Source organism: Acomys minous (assembly GCF_964271855.1).
Source record: "Acomys minous genome assembly, chromosome: 15".
Lineage (NCBI taxonomy): Eukaryota > Metazoa > Chordata > Mammalia > Rodentia > Muridae > Acomys > Acomys minous.
In genome coordinates this window covers 9,111,142-9,131,245 of record NC_140497.1, presented here as the reverse complement: position 1 = coordinate 9,131,245, position 20,104 = coordinate 9,111,142, and the positions used below count along the sequence as shown (strand labels likewise).

The window sequence follows — 20,104 nt, the reverse complement described above, 5'->3', positions numbered from 1 at the left end:
GCTTTGGGTCATGGTGTTTTTATCACAGTAATAGAAACCATAACTAAGACAGACTGCTCATCAAATGACTTTTGCATACTACTTTTGGCATTTGCTAATACTTGATGCGAAGCACAGGTCATAATTTTGAAGTATTAAATGTACTTAGAAACTCTGGTCTTCAAAGCTGGCTTTCAGCCAGTCATGCTAGCACTCCACGGGCATTGACTCTGTAGCCAGCACCCATCAGCAGCGGCAAGGGCTTTGTGGAAATATCACTTCAGTTACACAGGGAACTTGTTTCCAGACATACCTCAGAACTCTCTGTGTGCTTGTGGAGTGCCTCATGTGAGGCCATTCTGTGCCTCTAACAATGCCATGGAGCAGGAATCCTACTGTGTAGTAGTTTCAATGGCTAATAATGCCAGCTAGCGTAACACCTACAGGCTATGAGTAACACGGCTACATTTGGGTGACCATCCTATTTCTTTTCCACATGTGTGCTTACGTGCTTACATGTCCCTCATGTTAAACTCACAGCCAGTTTACGGGCAGTTGGGTCGAATTTATATTTACTCTAATGTCAATGTTTGGATTCACTCTGCAATCTTTCCTCATGCTGTTTGTCATTTTCTTCTTAATTCATAATCCCTTGCTTTCAACTAGATCGGTTTTGCTCATTAGTTTAGAAGTCAAATAATGTATTTCTATGCTCTCATGCTGCCCATCATATACACATTTTCATAGCCGAACAAAACCACAAACCACAAAAAGCAACAAGGAAACCAAGCAACTTCTGCCTGAAATACACCCTGCCAGCGTAGAGGGCCCTGGCTCCTCACCACAGTGACCGCGGCCACCAGCAAACCGACTAGCACTGCCGGCTGCTTTGCCGGATGCCTCGTGGCTCACCACAGGCCTGCCAGCTGCCATGCTCGCTGCTCTCCCGCTGCCTGTTGCCTCCTTCTGCATCCCTTCCCTGGGGTACAGCCCTGTTTCTCCAGTCTGTGAGGGCACACCCACGCCTCTGGCTGCCGTGGCGTATTAAGAACATCGTGCTTGTCTGAATGTGGGAGCTGCAGGAGCTGCCTCCCTCTCCCAGCTACGCAGGGGTCTGCCATCTTTCCCTATAGCTCTCTGTGGCTCATCTGGTTCTCCTGCTGCTCTAAGACTGTCACGGGGATCCGGTGCTCAGCGGTTTCATATACATCTGCCAAGTTCTAGGTCAGTGCTCAGTGAGCCCACTTAGGTTTATATGTCTACGGTCTGATGATGTAGGATTGCCTTCAGGTCTGGAAAGCCTTACCCTGACTCTCTGTACTTCCCCACTTATATTGCTTCTTAGATGCATGCTGGGATATCTTAGCCTCCGAGTTTCCTACAGCTTTGCTCCTGTGTTCCACATCTTTCGGTCTCTGTGCACCAAGTGTCGTGAGCAAGCACACCAGTCTTCACGCATCCCATACGAAACAAGCACTGAGCACATGAAGACAGAAAACACGCATGCTGGACCCGGGGGACTGCACGCACACAAGCAGCAGCACTCAGAACGAAAGACTGTTAAACTAGACCTAAAATTCTGGTCCAGACAAGATCAAACCTGGTTCAGAGTCAGAGTTTTCTCTTGGAACGTCATCGTAAATTGCTTCCTCTGGGTCTGCAATATAATGGAAAATATGTTTTAAAAAACCAGCCAGAACTGAGCCAGGCATGGTGGCACATGCCTTTAATCCCAGCACTCGAGAGGCAGAGGCAGAGGCAGATGCACGCAGATTGCTATTGCTGTGAGTTCAGCCTGGTCTACAAAGCAAGTCCAGGACAGCCAAGGCTACACAGAGAAACCCTGTCTCGAAAAACCAAAAACCAACCAACCAAACAACAACAACAAAAACCAAACGGCCAGAACCTGACCAGTGTAATGTAAATGTCCTAAGGCCAGCCTCTCTTGATGTTATAAATGTCTAGAAGGCAGCTGACTGAGACTCAGCAAGAAGTGCCACATTGAGTGAGAGCTTTGGCTCTCAACAGGAAAGACGTGAAATATGACCAAGGTGGGGAGTTTGCAGTTTCCGGGTCCATTTATTCTACAACTCTGTTCCACAGCGTATCTCTCCACAGCTCCTTTGAACAGGTCTAAGCCTGTAGGGTTCGAATGTCCTGATGCACCAGAATTACAAAGTTGGCACACAAGTCTTAGGAGTGAAAGGCCCCATTCATGCACACACGTGGGGATCCACTGAACCGCACAGATGGTTCTGCCTGTAATACTGACACCCTGGAGGTGAGAAGTCACCATTGCCAGTGGCAGTTTTCTTCCCTGTATCACCGGAACATGAGTTCTGAGCTCTGTAACTAGGCTTTCTTAACAGGTGTGTGTGTGTGTGTGTGTGTGTGTGTGTGTGTGTGTGTGTGTGTGTGTGTGTAAGGTTGTATTAAAACGCCACACACCATATAAGATGATCACGCTGGGTCACCAATAACATTGGAACTGATTTGATGTGAAGTGTTTATAAGCCTCACGTGGAAATGTGCTTCGGAAAAAGGCTTTTGAAGCTAGTTTTCCAAAGTACCTGCTACTCTTTCGTGGAAGAACACCCAACCACAGCGTGCCACCATATTCAAAGTCAAGGCAGAGAGACAGAGGGTATATGAACTGTCCCCCACATGTGGCGTGGCTGTGCATCACCGTGGAGAACAAGGCAGGGAACTGCACTTCAGAAGCGGCGGTGGCGGTGGCAGCTGGCTAGCACACCACTAACACCGGAACAGCTGTGGCCACGGAAGATTTCATCCCCCAAGACAGGGCTGCAGGGGATAAGCCCTAGGGCTGCTAAGAAGCAGTTAATTTTTTGGGTTGAGGGGGAAGAAGAGGAGAGAGACAGAGAGAAACAAGACATTGATGGGTTCTTGAGATGGTTCACAATCAGCCGCCTCCAAATTGCCATCACAATCACCCTAGGACCTGTTAGTCACAGTTAAAACCAAAACAAAGCTTTCCTGAAGATACCTGAACAGTTAGAGGCAGCAAAGGTGTTTGACCTTTAGGCCAATTATATGAAACAGTCACAGAGAAATAAGGAGCTTCTGGGTAATAAAAGGCATAACCTTTACTTCCTTAAAAAAAAAACAACAACAACAAAAAAAACACACACACACAAGTGACTGCCTAAAATCATCTCAGCTTCTTAAAACAACTGTGGAACCCAAGTCCTGTGCGCTACAGCCCTCAAGCATTGTCCCAGTGTTGTCTCCACTCCCCTAAGCATTGTCCCTGAGGGTTGTCCCCAAGTAATGCCCCTCCCCAGCACCATCCCAGACAAAGACGGTCCGGTGGCGACCCAAGTAAGAAGCTTCTCCCATGCGTCAGTAGACAATAGCTGACCACGGGCGGCAGGTCAGAGCACTAGCTCCCCATCATACAGGGAAGCCAGTCAGTACCAGGAAGAAACAGAAGGGGCAAGTGCTGGCCGGGCTGCCCAGCTGTGATCGCCTCGATGCAAAGCAAAAGGCCACTTTAAGAGTCCCAGACAAAGTCCGATCCATGAGCTTTTGTTAGTACTTGAGCATGCTAAAGCTTCCAGTCAGGAAAGGAAACCCACTGCCATCTTCTGCGAGGACCTGTAGGTGGGGGATCCAAGCCCCTGGGTCAGTGGTACTTACTTTCCATCCACGCTGTGTTGGCAGGGTCAGCTGCCCACCGGGCCAGGGCACTGCCTTCTTGGCTGCCTTGATCGCCACTGGAAATAAAGACATTATAAACTGAGAGCATGGAGAAACATGCCAGTCACGGAAGGCTGAGTGCCCTGTGGTACAAGTATGTGTACACACTAGTGTGTCTGTGTAGATCTTCCCAGACACAAGTGCAAGAATCCCAAGTTCAAGTTGACACATAACTCTATCGGCCATCACACACACACACAGCAGTGTCACATGTGTCATCTCTGTACAACCTGAATGTCACACATGATGCCACCTGACTGTGAAAGGCCTCAGCCTGCTCTTCCTCTGGCACAAGCCGGCAGGTGGAAGGCACACAAGCCACAGGGCTTTCCACATCCACAGGGCAATAGGCTCGGGCCGACAAAAACTGGGATTCTGTCCTACACATTATGAAGCTACTGTGACACTTCCCACAGAGAATGACAAAAAGGGTTCACTAGACAGAATGTAAATTGTCACAGAGAGGCCTCAACACACTGACAAAAGGGTGGCAGGGAGACAGCCCCAGGACACCCACCTCCTGCTGGGGCAGTCATTAATGCAAGTGCCCAGCAGTATAGAAGAATTGAGGGGAAGAGTCCAGAAACAGGGTGGCCGTGCAGAAATACACAGAGCGCTCTGAAAAGCTAACACACGCAAAGGGAAGGATTAGATTCTAGGCATTGAGGAAACAACTCAACCTCTCAGGGCAAGGACACACAGCTGAGGCCTCTGCCTGCCCTGCTCCCTTGGTTGTTACAAGTTCTAAGGAAATGTGTCTGTCTGTAAGATCTCCAGAGAGAGGATGAGGACAAAGTTGGTGGGACTCTCCTCTTGCCACCTCCCCAGGGCTAAGATTGCAGGTCTGTGCTCAACCCCCTTATGTGGATACAGGCAGTTGAAGTCATATCCTCGCACTTGTGCGGCTAACACTTTACTGACTGAGCTGTCTCCCCAGCCCTGGTTCCAGTTCTGGGAAACAAGGTCTCACTATGCGGCCTACTCTAGTCTAGAACTCACGGCCTTCTGTCTTGTTCCCCTCTAGCCATATAGAGAACTACAGTTTCTGAAAAACGATCTGTGTGGGTGGGCTGGAGAGATGGCGCAGGGGTTAAGAGCACTGACTGCTTGTCCAGAGGTCCTGAGTTCAATTCCCAGCAACCACATGGTGGCTCACAACCGTCTATAGTGAGATCTGGTGCCCTCTTCTGTCTGATGCTCTCTTCTGTCACAGTCAGTCATGCAAATAGAGTGCTTATATACGTAAATAAATAAGTCTTTAAAAAGAGATCGTTGTGGCTCTGCTTTGTGCCAAATTCTCCACTCCCACTAGATGAAAAGTCTTTGCTATGTGCCGATTTCTCCCTAGAAATTCCAGTGAATTCCAGAATTTTAACTTTGGGATAATTGAGTCCTTAATGACTGAAGGGAGGCACAGGGTGTTGAGACCAGCCACAGCCATGCTGAGGTGACATGGTCTGATAAATGAGAGAGGACACAGCTCCAGTCACCATCTCACAGCTGGCACTGATGCTACAGAGAGAGAGGACACTCTGAGGCTGTGGCACATGGGAGGGCCTAGAGGTGGGCAGGAGCCAAAGTGATAGCACCCTGAGGGTCAAGGTAGTGTCTTCCTGAAGCTCAGATGGCCTGAGAATCCAGTGGGGTGGAGTGGGGTGAGGGGGGAGTGAGCCCGGCACAAAAGTAACGGCATCAACACAGGAGATGTGGAGTTGGCAGAGGTACCTGTGTGGAAGATCCTCCGAGCTTAGGGAATTACACTGCCCGTCTCCCACAACGGATGCTGCTTCTGCCAAGAGAAAAGATGAAGGGTGTTTCACACCTGACAAGATGTTCTCACAGTTGACTCTTAATCCTCCAATTATTTCATGGTCCTTCCTCACCACCAACAGCTTCTGCTACCACAGACTGGAAAATATCCGCTCTTAAGTGAATTCATGTATTAGGTGTACCCATGGCAGGACCGTGACAGAACGTGAGACCCCAGGTCCATGACAGATGAAATGCAAATGCACACGGTACATCAGACCGGAAGGAGGGAGTTCAGCATTTGCAGAATTATATATGGTGTCCCTTGGGGGGACTCATGTACTGAAGTCATGGTCCCCAGCTTAAGAGATCCACTCACTGAGGGGGGATTGGACCATACCCACCAAAGGTTGGTCACAAATGGGGGCACAACTTGACAACATTATTGAACTGTAACGAAGACTTCTGGAGGTGTAGCCTAGTCTGGGAAAGCGGGTCACAAGGCAGGCACAGCCTTCGGGGCCACCTCCTCAAGGCCTCTGTGTCTAACTGCTTCCTGGCTGCCATGGCAGAAGTGGCTTTGTTCTGTTTATGCCTTCCGCAGCTCTATGACGTCCTGCCTCACAGCAGCGCAGCCAGTGGCCATGAGGTGAACCCTCAAGGGCCGTGAGCCAAAGGAATCCTTCCTTCTCTTTACATCGTTCAGTCAGGCACTTTGTTTAGTAGTAAGAAGCTAACACAGCGGCTCTTGCAGTTCTACGTATCTGCCTGGCATACCAAGTGGCAGTGGATGTGTGTGCTTCACCGAACTGCAAATGCCTCCTCACACACGTTCTGTCCAGGCACAGCGGGGCCTGACCGGCATCTTCCTCCCCTTTCTGACTCACATATCTATAAGCTGCGTTCGCAGAAGAGGCAGCCCCACAGGGTGCGCGTAGGCTGAATGGGGAGGAGTGTGAGGGAGCCAGCTCAGACGCCAGGCTCACAGGAAATGGTGCTGTCGCCTAGCGCACGTGTGTGCATATGGCCTGCCCGTCCTCCACTGGGCTGCATCCCCTGTGCAGCAGCAGAGGGTGGCCCGTGGGGGAAGGCGAATGGATGACCACAGGCAAAGGCGGGACTCCTAGGCTGGTAAGGCTGCCCATGAAGATCTTGCCCTCAGAAAGGGACTTGTCTCATGGGTAAGCAACCGCTCCTGACACTTTCCAGTCGCACAGAAGCTGGCTGAAGCTCAGAGGCTGAACACAGTGCAGCCACCATGGAGATTTCAACCGTGAGGACAGTGCTATCCTGGCCACATGGGCTGCCACCATGAAGCCAGATGACAAACAGTGCATACAGAGGCCTGGCTGGCGGCACACCGAGCATTGGCTGCCCAAGCTTTCCAGGCCATGGCTATGATGGAGCAGCACTGGAGAGCGCTCTGGGCCTCCTGACATGACTGGACGCTGTGGATACTTTCCCACTCCCACCACCCACCACCAGGAAGCTGCTCTCTGCAGGTTCCTGCTCCTAGGAAGTGAGGTGAAAAATGGGCTCTGCAAGGCACCAGGCAAGACAAGGATGGGAACAAGTGAGCATGTGCAGGAAGTTCTGGCCAGGAGAGGACCACCAGTGAGCAGAACTCTTCTCCAGAAACAGCTGTCCCCAGGTGCCCAGGCCTGAGCTTCAGCTGAGGCTGCCAGCTTTGGGAAAGATGGGGAGGAGGCGGGGGCAGGCAGAGTGCTCGAGGATGTGCAGGAAAGCTTTGCAGAGCACAACAGCACCCCTCCCTTAGGGCAGGACAAGGGTACCAGGTGTCCAGAGGCCAGTAGCTCAGACGCCCTCACCAGGGCATCTCTGCCGAGTGCTTCCTTCTCCCATCTCACAGTTTTCTATTTCTTTCCAGGATACACTGCTGGAACACGCCCCCCCCCCAGGTGAGACACTCTTCTCACAATTGGGGAGTCTTAGAGGCAGAATTCTGATTTACAGTTACATGAAAATTTTCAGTAAGGGTCCTTTCCTTTACGGTTAATAACTGAGAAAACAATCTTTAAAGAAAATTCAGTTTTGGCTGGGCAGTGGTGGCACACGCCTTTAATCCCAGCACTTGGGAGGCAGAGGCAGGCAGATCGCTGTGAGTCCGAGGCCAGCTTGGTCTACAAAGTGAGTCCAAAACAGTCAAGGCTACACAGAGAAACCTTTTCTTGAAAATCCAAAAAAATTAATTAAATAAAATAAAATAATTCAGTTTTGAATCCTGGAAACCATAGAAGGTTCTAAAGATAACTGTTTCCTGCAGAAATCAACCATACATACTGGGACGTGGCCATGGCCTGCAGCGCAGCCCCATGCTCTAACATAGAAGCAGCCATCTAAAAACAAAGGTCTTTGCAGTCAAAAAAAATGTGTCCACATGACAGGCACGTGGTACTGCCACCCAGGGCGGCAGAGGCAGGCGCACTCTATAGCCTAAGCTACAAAGTGAGTTCAAAGCCAACCTGAGCATCTTAGCAGGACCTGGTCTCAAAATAAGAAGCCAAAAGGGCTGCGGGTGTGGCTCACAGGCAGAGTGCTTGCCTCGCATGCACAAGGCTCCAGGTTCAAACTCTAGTACTGAGGAGAAAAAATTCTAAAATCTTTAGAGTGATGAATAACTGAGTACCAGCTAAAGGACTTTATTTGAAAGGAATTTGAAGAGCTGGGCGCGGTGACACACGCCTGTAATCCCAGCGTGCGGGGAGGCAGGGCGGGCAGCTCTCTGTAAATTCAAGGCCAGAATGGTCTACAAAGTGAGCCCAGGACAGCCAGGACTACACAGAGAAACACTGTCGCAAAAAATAAAAAACAATCAAACAAATAAACAAACAAAAAAGAAAAGTAATTTGAAATGGTTTAGAGCAATCTGTTTTATGTATATATGTATGCATACATGTATGTATGTATGTACGTATGCATGCATGAATTTTACTGTGTGTAAGCACTACCCTAAGTCTGAGAACTGAAGGGCAAGGTCTGCATGTTTGCCCTTTGACCCTTTACTCCACAGAGGATTACAAACTGCCTGTTCTGAGGTGTGTACATTAGGCAATGACAGGACATGCATGCACTCTGGAACAGTGATGGTAAGTTACAGAGGATGCAGGGCTGTGGACAGCTCCAGACTAAAGGCCACACAAGCTCTGCTGTGTAGAAGCCAGAGGCTGTCTCTGAGTTGTCCCTTCACTGCACCTCGGTCGTTAGAGGAGGGCTTAGCTTGGACTCATTTCCCAACACTCCAGACAAATAACGTGATAGGAAAAGAAGGGCTGGGCTCATATCTCTTAGCCGGTGTGCCCTGTCACTGTGTGAAGCTTTGGGACACGTACCTTCCTCTTCTACAGACTCAGCTCGGATGATGACGGGACTGGAGTAGGCAGGGAGCAGCAGTGGCAGGTTAGACGGGACAGCATAGCCACAGGGCACAGGCACAGAGTAACCACTGGGCACACGCAGGCCCGCCCCTTCTTCCTCTGTGTTTGCGTCTGGAGACAGTGGCTGGTCCTCCTGGAACGGTGTGATGTCAATGACAGAGTACGGGTTCACTCTTGTTGGGCCCACAAGCTTGGCAGGCTCGGCCTGGGGGGCAGGCTCGGCCTGGGGGGCAGGCGCGGCCTCAGGGGCAGGCTGGGCTCCAGGGCCATTCCCTTGAGGACAGAAGGACACTGGTTAGCAAACAAGGTGTGAAGAATGTTTGTGGTCCGTGACTGTAGCGGAGGCACAGGAACTGTGCACCTGTCACCAGTGCCAGGTCCCCCAGCATCCCCAGATCATCCCTGGAGGCTGTGAGACCCAGGTCCCTGGGATACAGCATGGGAGGGGCAGCTGGCATCAGCCCTGGGCACAGATGGGGGAGACTCCGCAGGGGGTCCCAGGATGGCGTGTCAAGTGAGGAGAGTCAAGGAGGCACGTGGAGAGATTTGGCTGGGGACGAAGGAGGGTGACGCTGGTTCTTGGCCACAGTAACTGTGGTTGCAAAGAAACAGTCTACCTGGCTAACGAGCAGAAGTCCGGATCTACCTCCAGGCTTGAAAAACATGGACTCATACAGGTAGGGCATCCCAGTTTGTGTATAGCGATAAAATGCCAAGTGATATCTATTAGAAAATGGCAGATTTTTTGTCTCTACACTATAAATGGGGGGGGGTATTGGGGGGGGCTGGGGGGGAGGGGGTGTATATATATATAATGACCACGCCCACCTCAAGGTTTACAGGCTGAAGGCTTAGTCCCCAGCAGTCGGCGCTATGAGGAGTCACTGGATCTTGGTAACCCAGGGATGAACTAGAACTAGAACCCATGGGACCCGATGGAGGAAGGGGTCACTGGGGTTGTGTGTGTCTTCCAAGGAGCTATCTTGCCTCCTCAGCTTTCTTCTCTCGGTCTTCCCGAGTGTCATCATATGAGCAGCCCTGCTTTGGACTTCTCTGCTGGGGGCGCAGACCCTCTGAGAGTGTGAGCCCAAGCCAACCTCAGGGGATGTGGTCTCACCTGCACCTCCTCCCTCCGCACCGTCGCTCCTCCCATGGGATGACGGGGCTTGCCGGTCTGCTTCCGGAACTTCATCTCCGCTGTCAAAGTCAAATAGCTCTCCCTCCTCCTCTTCATTGTTATTGGTGTCAAACTTCACTTCGTTTTCTGAAGCTTAAAATAACGCAAATCACAATGCTGACGTTTGCTTCAGATTCGAGGAGGGCGTTTGTACCTCCCTGTGCAGGTCAGACCCAGGAGAGAAGACAGGAGAGGCGGAGAAGCTGAGCCCAGCCCCTGGGGAACAATCTGGCAGCCCTCACTGGAGATGGCAGCAGGACTTTGGACCCGAGTTATGGCTTCCCTTGGCAGACACATCACCGCACGGTGGAAAAGAAGAGGAGAAGGAAAACATGCCTCACGTGTGAGGTATGTGCCATGACTTAGCATCTAGGAAAAGCTGGTCTCCTTGCCATACTAAGACAACATGAGGAGGGGAGAAAAACTTGCTGTGCTAACAGCCCCCCCCCCCCCCCCCCCCCCGCCACAGGGCACATCCACAGCCTTGCTATTCACAGAGACACAGCTCACAACATCCTCCGGCAGAATGAAGTACCACGTAATGTTTACCTCACAATTAGAATGGTTCCAAACTGCTCTTTTGGCAGGGAGTGGGAAGAAAAAGCATTGCTGAAATAAACACATTTTTACATCACACAGTCTCTCGGGACAGGGTGTGATTTCATACCACGGCGCTTGCCTGGCATGAGCATTGCTCTGGGTCCCATTCCTGCACTGTCTTCTCTGTGGTACGGGGTGGCACATCTTGATGAAAGGCATCTGCCACGTGATTATGGGGGCACCCCGCAAACCAGCCCGCAGACTGGAGGATATAGTGTCATCTACAAAAGTAGCACGTATGGAAGAGAGTCGCAGGCGAGTTTTGGCAGCTGATGTGCAGCCCTTGCTCAAGGCGATGAGGCATGTGACTGAGGCTGAGCTGTCTGCCAGAGAGAGCCTGCCTGGGTAATGGAAGAATTCAAGTGGAGAGAGAGAGATGTGGACGATGCCATCCTCCGCGTTACCCTATGCTTCACAGGAGGAAGAGGAAAGGGGAGACTGGGACAGAGGCGTCGGCTTCTGGGTCTTACGCCTGGACCAGGGAAAGATAACTAAAGAGCCCCTGCTGGGGTTCAGAGTCTTGGAGAGAGGGAGACAGACGTTCTACTAGCCCTCCAAGCTGACCTTCAATACAGAAGAGGAGGAAATCTTTGACGATGGGAGCTGTTACAATGGCATGAACAGAAAACCATAAAAATCAGGCAACACTCTGCATCTGAACTGTTTGAATCGGCAAAGACTTTCACGCAAGGGACCAAGAGCCTTTCAGAGCATGGCTTGCGAGGCTGTGGGGCACAGTGGTAGATGGGACCAAGCTAAGGGATGTGGAAGCAGAGAAACTTAGTAATATCACTGCTCAGCCCTCCTGGAAACAGAAGCAACATGAGGGAAAGCGACCCTCAGTGGGCTGCCTTGTGGGCCAATGGGAATGCTTGGTTACTGCTGGCTGAGGTCCCCATGAGTGACGGGCTGGGAGACAACAGAGGAATGCTAAGCACTACTAAGGGTGACCAGACACAAGAATGGCAGCACTCGGTACCCACTTACCAGGACAAACAGGACTATGTTCACCGGACAGGTAAGGAATAGATTGATTGGACAGGGGCCCCGGGCCCGAAGCTGGCATAGGGCTGTAGTGGCTTGTGGAGCCCCAGCCTGGGATGTGACTTTTACAATTTAGGAGAGGCTCTGGCAGGTCTGAGTGCTGCAGACTGGCCTGTAAATCAGGTTCGTGCATCACTAAAGCAGCCAAGATAAAACGAGGAACAAGCAAAGCAGATAAGTGGGTCTGTCCAGGTCACCCCAATGAAAATGTGGTAGCATTGTGCAAAGCCAGAGTCCCCAGAGACAAAACTAGTGGAAGCTAAAAGCTGTGCTAGTGAGCTTCTGGAAGGCTCGAGAGCTTGGACATTAGTCTGCAGAAGGCATACATGACAAAACAGTACAGCTTGACCTGGGGGCGGAGTGCTATTCCCCTCCCCCCAAAGTATGTGTTGTGCCTTTCTCCCCTATAGGGAAGTATATTAAAAGGGGGCGGGGGGGAGATTGCTCATCCAACCTGGGGCTCTTTCAGCAGCCAAGTGTGGCTGATGGGGAGGTAAACAGGACAGTGCTGGCCTGCAGCCTGCCAGAACCAGGGAGCCAACTCCAACAGCAGGCGTGGCTGGGCAAACTGGCCTTCACCAAGATCCTCAGTAGTGGGGTGATGTGCAGAGACCCCCATGGTAGCAAGAGAGCCCCAGGATGAGGAGCCGGGATGGCTCATGGGAATGATCGCGGAGGTCTAGAAGGGGTAACGTCTCCTACCACACTGCTGTGCCCACACATTGTTCCTTATATAGAACAACGGATATAAGAAGTGACAGGTCTAGGGCTGGAGAGATGGCTCAGTGGTTAAGAGTGCTGCCTGATCTTCCAGAGGTCCGGAGTTCAATTCCCAGCAACCACATGGTGGCTCACAACCATCTATAATGTGATCTGGTACCCTCTTCTGCAGATAAAGTTCTCTCATACAATAAATAATTAAAAGAAAAAGTGGCGGGCCGTGTGTTACACTAGACCTCACTAAAGTGATGCTGTTTCAGTACCAGCTTTGCAGTCCAAGACCACTGGAGACAGCGGAGGTCTTACCCACCGCCACAGGGGAGGTTTCCAGCTCACATCCTCACTGCCACGCTGGGACTCGGTGGAGTGAAGCTGTTCTTGACGCGGCACAGCTATGTCAATGTCACTTCATGTAATGATCCCTCCCTCCCCACCCCCCTCTCTCTCACATTTTCTTCTCATCTCCTCCTCACGACCCCTTCCTCTTCCCAATTACTCCCCTTTGTACCTTATGTCTTTTTTTTTTTTTCTTTTTCCGTTTTTTTGTTTGTTTGCTTGTTTGTGGGTGTTGTTTTTCTTTTGGTGACCCAGTGAACTTCATTAGGTTGTATACCACTGAATAAAATCTCTCTCTCCCCCACTAGCAGTTGTAATGTCTATAAATCCTCATTGGAAGGTGGGGTTGGAGTTTGTTTTTGTGTCCTATGCTTCTGGAGTATAGAAAACCCCCAGCAAGTGAGCAGCTAGCCTGAGTCCTCGCCCGCACAGGAGCCTCCCTATGGCGTCATTGGCCTCTGCTTCTGCACTACCCCTTCACGGTGTCTCCATGATGCTCTTTGGAAACAGCTATACGCATGTATTTGTGACTCCCACGGGACTCCCATGAAGCAGACAGAGTGGGATAAGAGGGCCAGAGCCAAGGGTGACAAAGGTAAACCCCTTCCAGCCCACACGTACAGGGGCCTGGACCCACAGAGGAATGGCCAGCCTCGTGTGGCTGAGCTGTCTCATAGCTGCTGCCCACCCTAACCTGCAGACGTGGCTGTGGAGATTCTCAACACCCACATCCTTTTCCATGTGCAGGGCGGGTACCAGTATCCTGGATAGCCTTTCTGGCAGAGGCACGGCTCTGGTGTAATCAGAAAAGAAACCAAGCAGCGGCCCCTCCTTTTGTGTCTATCACATGAGCTAATGGAGGAGGATGCCGTCTGGCCATGAGCCACACACAGGGGAAGGAAGCAGGAAGAACACTGTCCCAGTCCACTCCCAGTGCTAAGAGGTGACCGTTTCCTGAGGGAGCATGGCTGGCAGGCAGGGCTTATTCACAAACATGCCCCTCACTCCAACTCTGGTGTGACCCGCACTGGATGGAGCAAAAGAAACCTCATGGAATCCAAGATGCTGAGGACAGGTCATATGCTGGAACACTGGCTGCTAGCTCACTGGCACCCAGACACGCAGGGGCAGTCAAAGCTCATGTCCTGTCTATACCACAGCACGAACCATCTCTCTCTTGCCCTGTGCCAAGTAGCAGCAAGTTTGGTGGTTCCAGAAGCTGGAGCACTCTATCAGATCTCTGAGAACTCCAGGAGCCAGGGACACCCCTAAGGAGGCAGACCCCTACCTGAGGGTGCAGAAGGCGAAGCCTCTCCTTGGTCCATGCTCAGCCTCGCCTCCTTTCTCCACACTTGGTCAGCATCAGGAGACAGGAGCCCCTACAAGCAGAAACATTTTCAAGTTGGCATTTAAAAAAAAAAAAACCCTTCCCAGGAGACACCAGCAGTCGGGGTTTTCTAGAAACAACTTGCAACAAGGAAAGAGGTCACTGTCACTCCCAGCTGTAATGACAGAACTTACTATCTATTAGTTGAAAATTCTTGCAAATCTCCCTAGAAAGGGGCAATCCAGAGCAAAACAAACAAAGGTTCTCAGTGTGGCCAGACTTCACCTTGAACCATAGCCAGGAGCTTGTTTTGGAACCAGAGGCCCCGGCCAGCGCTCTCTCAGCCTGCACCACAGTAGCAGGTCTTTGCTGGAGCATATGCCAAACAGTTTCTCTTCTTCCTTCAGATAAGACCTTAGCAGGGTTAACTGAAATTCCCAGGGAAAGCTGCAACTAGTGCTGCCCTCTGCAAAGTGGCCTCCCTGGTCAGACCAGCAACGACTGGAAAGCCGCAGTACTCCAAGTCCAGAGCCCAGTTATCGTGGGCTATCTTAGTCCCTAAACAGTTTGTTGTCCCCTATTTGTGTGACCTAACATCCTGTGACTATTTGGTAAATACAGGCCCTGTGGTGGTTTGAATGAAAACGCCCCCATAGACCCATAGGGTGCGGCGCTAGTAGGAGATGTGGCCTTGTGAGTAGGTGTGGCCTTGGAGTGGGTGTGGCCTTGTTGGAGGAAGCATGCCAAGGACTGAGGTTTCATTAGCTTGAGCCAGGCCCAATGTCACTCTCTTCCTGCTGCCTGCGGATCCAGATGTAGAACTCTCAGCTCCTTCTCCAGCACCATGTCTGTCCCCATGCTGCCATGCTTTCCACCATGATGACAATGGACTAAATCTCTCTGAACTGAAAGCCAGCCCCAATTAAATGTTTTCCTTTGTAAGAGTTGCCACGGCCATGGAGTCTCTTCACAGCAACAGAACACTAAGTGTTCTAGCCTCCCCCACCACATCATATCTGGGGCCTATACCAGGTTTCTCTACTCTGCTGTAACCAGCCTACCGGAGGTAAACAAGTATCTCGTCGTAGCGTCTTTTGTTGTTACTCAGCAACACTTCATGAACTGTACCCACACTGAGTGAGACCTGAGTCTGCTCCCAGCCATGGCCATTCTCCTTTGCCTCCAGAATAATCTCTCTAAGCCCCTGTGAGGTGAGAGCCACGTTTTTGGGTTGACAATAGTTTTTCGTAAACCCTATTCCACATGAGGAACAACACTGGTGTTTTCTTAACTCCTTCTGGGGTTAGCGGGGCCAAGCTCCACAGGCTGCTTTTCTGTCCTGTCTTTGATTTCTGTGCTTGATTCTCTGCATGTATGAGAAAAACTAAATTTGAGAAACAGCATCTCATGAGAAGGGTAGTCTGACCCACGCTGAAAACACTCCGTATCCATCCTGGCTTCATCCAGGAACCCCAACACAAGCCCTGGATCCTGCCTGGGAGCACTCAGCACTCATCCTGGATCCTGCCTGCGACCACTACCACTCAACACAAGCCCTGGATCCTGCCTGGGACCATTCAATACTCATCCTGGATCCTGCCTGGGACCATTCAATACTCATCCTGGATCCTGCCTGGGACCACTCAGCACTCATCCTGGATCCTGTCTGGGACCACTCAACACAAGCCCTGGATCCTGCCTGGGACCACTCAGCACTCATCCTGGATCTTGTCTGGGACCACTCAACACAATCCCTGAATCCTGCTTAGTACCACTCAATACTCACTCTGGATCCTGCCTGGAACCACTCAACACTCATCCAGGATCCTGCCTGGGACCGCTCAACACTCATCCTGGATCCCTCTTGAAATCACTCAATACTCATTCTGGATCCCCTTTGGAATCACTCAGCATCCTCCCTAGATTCTCCCCAAACAGCAGGAAGGAGAGCAGACTGCTTTGAGGCCTTGTTCGTATGCTTCTGTTCCAGTAGCAGGTAGGCAGATGCAGTGCCCAGTAAGTGGCACCCCGCCTCTCTTTCCACTGGCTCTCCACACACTTGCTGCTCAATGAGGAGAGAGTAGGCAAAGCTTTGCACCTCGCAACATCTAAGATGCCAGACAAGCCCAGTGAATTCTTTCACCCTAATTAACAGGCTTAATGTTGGCTTTGGCACTTCCAGTAAGCCAAAAAGCATCTTCTCATCAAGATGGTTGCCCGTGCCAAGCCCACCATCTGCCAGTAGACAGAGAATGCCCATCTGCCAACCTTGTACATGCTGATATGAGCCTTTTGCACTGCCCCATGCAACTTAAGCCATGTGGCTCCATCTTACCCCTCATGGACCCCAGAAGGCACTAAGATGCCCACCTGAGTAGCTAGGCGTCTTCAGTGGGCACCTGTTATCTCATCTCCGGCCCCCACACCATTTCATCACCACAGAGCACCCCCGTGCTGGTTCTCTCCATCACACATGTGGCGAGCCACAACCCAGCTTGACTCTCCTACCACTGATGGTGTGTACAACTGCACCGCCACTCTGGGAGCAGGTCCTACTATCTGAGATGAAGACACTATAGCTTGAGGATCGGGGAGATCCACCCAGGGCTATGACGAGGGCAGCTGTTTGGGGAACAGCACAAAAGTCCAGAGCCTGGGTAGATACAGTCCAAAAGCCCTTTGCCTTCCAACAGGCCCTGGCAAGTACTGAGGCCCCTGTGCAGCAACTGCTCGACTGGAATCTGTCTCGGAGAGCTCTGGGTCAGCTACTCCATGCAGGTGGCAAGAACAAGTGCACATCTCAGTGACAGGCACCTTGGCAGGGCACATACACACACACACACACACACACACACACACACTGCGCACAATTTCTGTGACTGATGTTCGGATCACGTGATGACCCACCTCCACCTGTTGCCCTGTCCGAATACTGCCTGATACCCAAGGGTTTCAACAGAAAGAACAAAAGGATTTGTGGAAAGGGTTTCTTCCTAGTAAGTGGTGGGAAGCCACAAGGAGCAAAGGACACAGCTGTGAGGTGACCCTAGGCACCTGTGAGATGCACTGACACAGCTGTGAGGTGACCCTAGGCACCTGTGAGATGCACTGGGAGGAGGACATCACCTTCCCAAGAGGAACACAAGGCTGCTGCAATGAGCACTGCCCCACGTCCCAGAGCTCACGTGACATTATCCTTGCCTTTATCCCTGGAGCCATGGTAGATTATTGAGGGTTTGGGCTGCTGAGGACTCAGTTGGTCCCATGAAAGAATAAACTCAGATGATCTGTGTTCTGTGAACACAGATCCACCCAGCCCTGAGACATGCTGTTCACAGACCTCATGCTCTTGCAGAGCAGATGAGAGCACTTAGTACTTTTTGTTGTTGTTGTTGTTGTTGTTTTGTTTTTTGAGACAAGGTTTCTCTGTGTAGCCTTGGCTGTCCTGGACTCGCTTTGTAGACCAGGCTGGACTTGAACTCACAACGACTCACTTGCCTCTGCCTCCTGAGTGCTGAGATTAAAGGCATGCACCACCATGCCGGGCTCAATAAATACTTTTGAACTCTACAGTCCAAAATGACTAGAATCAAAAGAGCACGGCCACTGAGTACCCCTGAAAGTATCAGGAGATAAACCCAGGATAATGCCATCACTTAGCACCAGTAAGGAGCAGAGGCTAGTTAGAAACCAGAGGGCAGCAGTGGCTGGGGTCTCCAGAGAAAATAAAGCCACCGTGCACAGGCTGTGTGCATCTCCGTACTCACTTTGCTGGTCTGTGAGGTAACCAATGGCAGGCCTCAAACACCCTTCCTGAAAGCGGCCAAAATGTTACTTAGCTGCCGGGGATTTGTTTGAGAAGAGGCACATAGCTGCAGGCACACTGCATGTAGGGCTGCATCCTGAGCCCAAATGTTCACATGTGCAGACATTCTCACCGCATGGGCTTTATGAATACTCAAAACACATGTAAACAGAATCCTACTGACTCCCATCTTCCTACTGGTATGTAACTGCTCAGGTAGAGAGAGACGCAGCCTACAAGTCCTGAAGGCAGCACTGCCCACTGACCCAGGCAACAGCACTGCCCACTGACCCGGCCATCACTGACCCGGCCATCAGCACTGCCCACTGACCCGGCCATCAGCACTGCCCACTGACCCGGCCATCAGCACTGCCCGCTGACCCAGGCAACAGCACTGCCCGCTGACTCGGCCATCAGCACTGCCCGCTGACTCGGCCATCAGCACTACCCGCTGACCCGGCCATCAGCACTGCCCACTGACCTGGCCATCAGCACTGCCCAATGACCCGACCATCAGCACTGCCCGCTGACTCTACCATCAGCACTGCCTACTGACCCAGGCAACAGCACTACCCACTGACCCGGCCATCAACACTGCCCACTGACCCGGCCAACACTGCTACAGCTGCTTGTCTGCACCAGGCTAGGGTGTTTTCCTGTACAATCTTTTCCAGAATGTTCCTACCCTAAAAACTGTGCTCCTAGGTGTGTTTTCACTGATTCAGCCTGCCTCTCTCTCTCTCTCTCTCTCTCTCTCTCTCTCTCTCTCTCTCTCTCTCTCTCCCTCCCTCCCTCCCTCCCTCTCTCTCTCTCTCCTTCTCTTCTCTCAACCTGAGACAAAGGCTATGCGTTCTCAAGAAGGAACTCACCTGGGCTCCTTGACATGAAATATGGTGTTGAGTAATTCCTAAGAACAAGGCCCTATTCATAGGCTGATGAGACACGACTCTGGATGTGCTCCAGGTGAAACAGACATAGCAGAGGCCCCCAGCGAGAAGGGGTGAAGGTTAGGGTGGCTCTGGCCAGCACAAGCCGGGCCATACCTGTGCATAGCTGGCCGGCTTGGTCAAGTATAAGCCTGAGGAGACAGCTGCACCGCACAGAGGAGACCCACTGACAAAGGCACCAGAAGGTTCCCTGCCAGCTTGTGTGTCTTTACTGCTGCAGCTCCCAAGCTGCCTCAGGCCTCTGCATCCACTGTGCTCCCAGGATGTCCTGGTCCACCTCCCAGGGATGGTTCTTTCATATTTATCAGGGCTCAGGCAGCCATGTCACTTATACGTATCATTCAAACTCCCAGCAGCCCAGGGCAGCTGCCTGGTCCCTGCTGCCCTCACAAGAACCCACATATAGGAGGAGAATGAGCTGCAAGCACATTCTGAGCCTGCTGCTGCACTGTCTCCTTTCTGAACTCAGCAAAGGACATTCTGTACGCAGTGCCCGGAGGCTCCCGACAGACGTAGGAGTCAAAACGGAGGAGGCGTCCAGTCTATGTCCCGCCGCACTTGAAGATTAACGTGCCAGGACGGTGCTTAACCATACCTTCCTTTGGAGCCCGCCTGGCGGCCTGGGAGCCCTGGTGTGTGCCCAAGTTGTGACCACAATTGACACAAACCAGTAACGCCTCAAAGACTCGTGTCATCTAAACAAAACCCAAACTGTACACTGTTATCTGTGCAGTTTTAACTTCATGACTTGGGAATGCCTCTCCAAATGTTCTTTGTGAGACTGGATATTACATTAAACAAACAAACAAACAAACAAACACCAGGGCAGAATGCTTCTTGCAGAGGGTAGCAGATGCCAGGCAGGCTCTGACCGTCTGAACTTAGAGTCTATGCCCACACAGGCTTCTTGGGCAGCCTCCGCAGACAAGCCTTTCTCTGGCATTCTTGTGGGGCCTTTAGAAAAGTATGTCAGTCCTTGGTGGTCCAGGGCCTGTGGGCCCCTGACAGACCTAGTCCAAGAAGGTAGAGAACAGAAACAGGAAGTTCACGACCTCACCAGGGGACAAGCCTGATTCAAAGCAAACCATTCTACAAGAGTAGAGTGGGGACAGGAAGGGAGGGAGGGAGAAGGGATGCTCCCTCAGTTGCTGCTGACCATGGGGATGCCCGGTGATTTCACACATACAATTCTCAAACTTCTGGAAACATCCGTGATTGTACTCTGTCTCTGCACTTACATGCTGGGAATCCAGCAAGGAAGAGAGGGTATCTTGGTTGTCAAATATTTGGTGACTTCATAAGTGG

The 20,104-nt window shown here is 51.5% G+C and overlaps 1 protein-coding gene across 7 annotated transcripts in view; it reads right to left on the bottom strand.

Annotated features, from left to right (window-relative positions):
• The window catches only part of ARHGEF10 (Rho guanine nucleotide exchange factor 10), a 90,417-nt gene that overhangs the window by 63,273 nt on the left and 7,040 nt on the right, over positions 1-20,104 (bottom strand). For 5 of the 7 annotated variants that reach the window (XM_084758878.1, XM_084758874.1, XM_084758879.1 and 2 more), the window contains exons 2-7: positions 14,009-14,099; positions 9,961-10,113; positions 8,799-9,116; positions 5,425-5,488; positions 3,640-3,716; positions 1,580-1,636 (exon numbers count right to left, since the gene is read on the bottom strand). In XM_084758878.1, coding sequence (XP_084615004.1) covers positions 1,580-1,636; positions 3,640-3,716; positions 5,425-5,488; positions 8,799-9,116; positions 9,961-10,113; positions 14,009-14,045 — 706 coding nt within the window. In that variant the 5' untranslated portion in view covers positions 14,046-14,099. Of the gene's footprint in view, positions 1-1,579; positions 1,637-3,639; positions 3,717-5,424; positions 5,489-8,798; positions 9,117-9,940; positions 10,114-14,008; positions 14,100-20,104 lie in introns of all 7 variants that reach the window. The other 2 variants (XM_084758876.1, XM_084758875.1) reach the window with 2 other exon arrangements.